This window comes from Austrofundulus limnaeus, unplaced genomic scaffold (genome assembly GCF_001266775.1).
Source record: "Austrofundulus limnaeus strain Quisiro unplaced genomic scaffold, Austrofundulus_limnaeus-1.0 Scaffold276, whole genome shotgun sequence".
Classification (NCBI taxonomy): Eukaryota; Metazoa; Chordata; class Actinopteri; order Cyprinodontiformes; family Rivulidae; genus Austrofundulus; species Austrofundulus limnaeus.
In genome coordinates, this window is record NW_013952678.1 from 276,644 (window position 1) to 281,779 (window position 5,136).

At 38.6% G+C, this 5,136-nt stretch overlaps 1 protein-coding gene across 3 annotated transcripts in view; it reads right to left on the minus strand.

Moving 5' to 3' along the window:
* Window positions 1–5,136, minus strand: part of svep1 (sushi, von Willebrand factor type A, EGF and pentraxin domain containing 1) — a gene marked incomplete in the record, with an annotated part of 133,423 nt that overhangs the window by 46,757 nt on the left and 81,530 nt on the right. For all 3 annotated transcript variants that reach the window (XM_014021032.1, XM_014021033.1, XM_014021036.1), the window contains 1 exon segment: window positions 1,519–1,713. In XM_014021032.1, the coding sequence (XP_013876486.1) occupies window positions 1,519–1,713 (195 nt within the window).

Consider the following 5,136-nt stretch of genomic DNA (forward strand, 5'->3'; position numbering starts at 1 on the left):
AAATTTCATGTCATTAGCACCTCTAGTAATATATTTACTGAGAAAAATGGTGACGTGTTCAATACTTACTTTACCCACTGTATATGAAGTTTTTATAACAACTGAAGGTAACTTTACTGGGGTACAGAATTGAACTGTGAGCCTGGAAAATACATAATACCCTGCACCCCTTTAAACTGGGAAAAAAGTAAAGGGCAAAAGARGAAGTGTCAGGCTTACAAAAAATGAACAACAAATGAACAGAATCTGAAAGTACTACCTTAAGAAATTTTAAAAAATGCCTCATTGACCTAAGAGATGCATTACTTTTCAGTTCATCAAGATTTCAGCATATTGTAAAAACTTTAAAGCCATCCTGACTAACTCTTGATACATGTGAGAATAACAAAAACAGCACAGTTTAGCTTAGTTCAAACTTGAAGTAAAAATTGCTTCAAAGAGTTGAATGTCCAATCAAAAGAGATCATTCCTGTTGAGTTGTGTAACAGAGCTGCTCTCATCTGGACCAGATGATCCATTCACTTAGGCATCCACCTCTGCTTCACACAAACACATTTAGATCCAGTCCACTTTGTTTAGCTTTGCAACAAAATAATTGTATTTTGGTTGTCATCAGTAGGATGTAAACGACGAAAGAAAACCAAAGAAACTTTCAATCAATCGCCTTTATCTCCTCATAATAATATACCTCACTTTTTCAAATTAAAATATTTTTATCATTAGTTTTTTATTGTTTATTCTTCATTTATCCTTCTGCTCATTTGTCTTCCATATCCCCTACCCAGAAAAAAGAAAGAAAACGTGATTGTTTCTTTGCCAACACATTACAAAACACCTTCAGATGACTCATCCTTACCCTGCCTGCATTAACTCTCCATCCGTTTTCATCTTCATGACGTCTCTTTTTCTTTTTAACAACGGCTCCTTCATTAGCAAAGCCTCTCTGGGAGAAAATGAGGAGACTGGGGACATTCAGGCAGAGTTAAACCACCTGCTAACCTGCGAGGCATCTTGTGGAGAGCTGCAGTCTGTTATAATCATCTCCAGAGATAGATGAGGGGGGGAACACGAGGGTTCGAACATGATGTGCTGCGTGTTAMTGACAAATAATCAGCTTCAAAGAAGAGTTGGCGCCAATTGCAAAGCAAAGAAAATGTTTGGAAATAGAAATGAAAAGTTTTTATTAGCAATCAATCTTGTTTTTATACAAGATGACATTACAGCTGATTTGATTTTTCTATTATTTGCAGTTGTGGTGGTGTTAAAATTTATGCATTACTTTAGTTCATTTTAGCTGCTTAAATGTACTGTTTGAATGAAACTAACTTGACAAGAGTACAGAGACTTGGAAGAAAAAAAGCTTTGTAATATCAAACGATATCACTACAACATATAGGGGCATAAAATCTGTAAAACATTTAATCTTATTATACTGCAAAACATGAGTCAAATAAAAATAARTATGATCTCTGACCTAAGAAAGTTCAGTGTCCACATTAAGAAAGGACAGCATGTTACCTGCACAGACAGCTTTACGGACATTAGCGGTCCAGTTCCCAGAGCTCAGGCACACTGCCCTCCTGTTTCCCTGGAGACTGTAACCTTGGCGACACGTGAGGTGGCAGACGAAGCCCAGGGACACGGCTCTCTTCCCGCAGGCAGGGGGCGACAGCAACATGTTCTTTAGGTTCACGATGGGGGGACACCTCACCTCTGGGGAAACAAAACAAGAAAAACATTAATAGATTATTTGCCCGTACAAACTCTTGTTCGGGCACCAGTGTCGAGTGGACATAGTCATGTGACTCCGTCCGTCCGTACGTCTGTTTTCTTCCTCTTATCCGGGGTCGGGTCACGGGAGCAGCAGCCTTAAAGGGCCAATATTATGTGTTTCTCAGGCATACATTTAAATACTACACCATAATAAAGTACCTATGTCACCTTTAGTTGTTATTAAAATGCTGTTTTTTGTTTAAATAGAAAATARACTTRTCTTCTCATCACTTCCCCTTCCAAACGCCTTGAAATTTGCCTCTGTCTCTTTAAGAACCTCCTTCTGCCTTTTTGTCCAATTCAGTGCGTGAGGGGTGCGGGGTGGGGGGGATGCTATGAAGTTTACTTGGCATCTGAAAATACATTTCCTCAAATGTACTTTTAATCTGAAAAGAGCTTCACTGAGTGAGAACTAATGTTGAGAGCTCAGCAAACAGTTAAGTTTCGTTTCACTTTCAGTTTGTCACCCGAGAGCCTGCAGGAGTCATGGGCGGGGTGTGTGGGGGGGGGGGTGTGCTCTGCCATGAGGAAGTTCGGCTTAAAGACACGTCCCAGGGGCGTTTCTGGTACCAAAAGGCGCTTCTGGTCCCCACCTGTCATTTTGCTGCTCAACATGGCTTCCTAAAAATGTTGCAGGATTTCTCAAACATGCATGAATGAGTCAGAGCAAGGCTTTGGACATGTTTTTTCATGAGAGTATAACATTATAACATGATATAAAACTCAAAAAAGTTGATTTTACATGATATTGCCCCTTTAAGGCAGCGTCACACTACAAGATAATCATGCCGATTTTTGCCTTTCCGACAATCTTAAGGAAGTCCAAATTATCGTGATGGGTCTAAAGATAATCATAGTAGATATTCCCGACTTGAGTGGTGAGTTAAGAGTGATCTAGTCGGCTCGGAAGCACGTCGGGACAGCTCCGACCTCAAATCGGGGAAATTCAACATGTTTGATTTTTTGGCCCAATATCACAGTGTGTGTAGTGTTCACCCAAGCTCTCAGCCTGTGAATGAAACGTGTAGCCAATCAGAAAGCAAGGCGGCATAAACACGGAGGGGATTTCAAAATACAGAAGACAAAATCTGTCATAACTCACCAGAAAGTCTGCTGGATGTTAAAAGTTCTATGGAATTATTTTTCCTCTGATAAAAACTAGTCCACAAATGTGTGTATGTTCAATGATTACTTCTGGAGAACTGTATTAGAACATCCAGTGGGCACTGGCTACAGGACTGTCTAATGGGGGCTTTGAACATTTTAAAGGAGAAGTGAGCTAGTATGACTTAATAACTTCTGTATTTATGTTTCAATGGCACAAGTTGTAGGATTAACTGGGAAAACGTCTTCATAAAAAAAATCAGTACACGTTTCAATTGGATAAAAATATCTCTGCATCTTCTAAGGCAAAATGAAGAGTTTCTATTTCACCACAGCACAAACAAACACTAAAACAACGTAACGACAGCCCGCAGAGCCCTTGTTGAAGAAGTAATGACAGTTTGCTGGGTAAAAGACTGAAACAAACAAGCTACATTCAGCTCCGTTTGTGCAGAAAATCAGAGATGGTGTACACTGATAAGCAGGAAAGGCTTTTGGGAGCAGTTTTTAAATAGCACACCGAGCTGTTTGGTTGGCAGTGAGTAAGTGCAAGCCGGAGCGGTGAGGTTGGAGGTTTGTGGTGAAACACTCTCGCACTGCCTCTTTTTTGTGTGTTTGTCCTGAGTGCTCTTTGTGGTGGGCATGAGTGTGTGTGCAACTATTTTAACTTAACTATCAGTTTTGAGGCCTGTAAGTAATTTTGAATGCTGCGTATGTGAGCTGGCTTTAACTTGGCTATGAGAAAGCAGACGTGCATCTTTCACTGAATATGGGCACAAATTCACACCATACGTTTAACCGTTGTACACGTGTGTTTACGCTGGCAACTATAACCACATGTTTACTGTAAAAACACACAGATCAAGACTTATTTTAGGGTATTTTTGTTTTGGGAGGCAGATAAGTTTTACTAAACAGAAACAAAAGAAAAAATTGGAGCGTTTAACTATGTACAGTCATATTCTAAGAATAATCTTGTGATGGCAAAATCTGTTGTGTATGTAAACTAAACTCTGGGCTGCAAATTCAATAACTAAAGATAATTTAATTTACCTCCACAAACAAATAACCCCCAAAACTTTAAATTAAGAAATAAAAAACAAGGTAGCAGTAGACATACAGCGCTGCAAATGAATTCTGTCAGACATGAAACAAAGAAAGAATGGATGTGTAATATAAAGATATTACAAAAAACAGATGCTTCTACCTACACCTCTTTCACTCTACACCTTCTGTTATTGCCACCAACAGGGATTCAAAGATTTTTGATCATTTATTTTCTGTATTAATTCAGTCTTGTTTTCAGTGTTTTTTCTGTTTTGACTTGAATGGAAAGGTTAAATAAATGACCAAAATAAAACTCAAACTCTAAAACTGACACAAACACATATTAACTACATCTTATTTACTTATCTAATAATTATTGTCCATATTTAAAAAAAATGTAAGTGTGTCTCCTCCTTAAATAAAATATTAGAATTTGATATAGTTCAGAGGGGAAACTACGTAAAGATGTACTGTATATTTTCAGGCCTCCTCATAGATCCCATGTTAGGATTTTTTTCAAAACAACCCTTAGGTTTTCTTGACAACAAGGTTTGGATTATTATATTGTTCAAATCTAAACTTCTGCCGAGCTTCATCCTGCCCCCTGGCATGTTAACCCTGGGGTCTGGGGTCTAAATGGCCATTTTGGCCAATTTTGAATTTACCCTTATATTTTCAGCTTAAAAACTATTTACCTTGCCTTGTTTGGTATTTTCAGCACAACCAAAATGTTGACTATGCTCTAAAACACTCTCACGTTTTCCACAAGCATACAGACAAACTTTTTTTATTGGTTGCTTTGGAAATGTGGTGCATYTCATGAAATCAGAAAAATAGGTGTAATGTTGCATTCAATCACTTCCTGGTCACAAAATGTTCACTGAATGCACAGCAAATGCATAAAAAATGCTCACAAAATTATGGTGAAAATGGTTTATCATAAATATGGTTTTATTTGGAAGTAAATGAAAAACAAAAACAATATAAAAACACTATTTTTATAGAGTTGGAAAGTCTGTGCTGTCCAACCCAGTTGAAATGAGCACTCAACATGCTGCCATTTTTGTCACATTAGCCCTTAAATGTGTCATGTCGATGCCTGCTCTGGAGCGGGCTTGGACCTTAGAGCAAGGCTATTCAACTGGCGGCCCGCGGGCCACATCCGGCTCGCGAGTGACCAAAGTTTGGCTCGCCAATTGGTTCATTCATCTC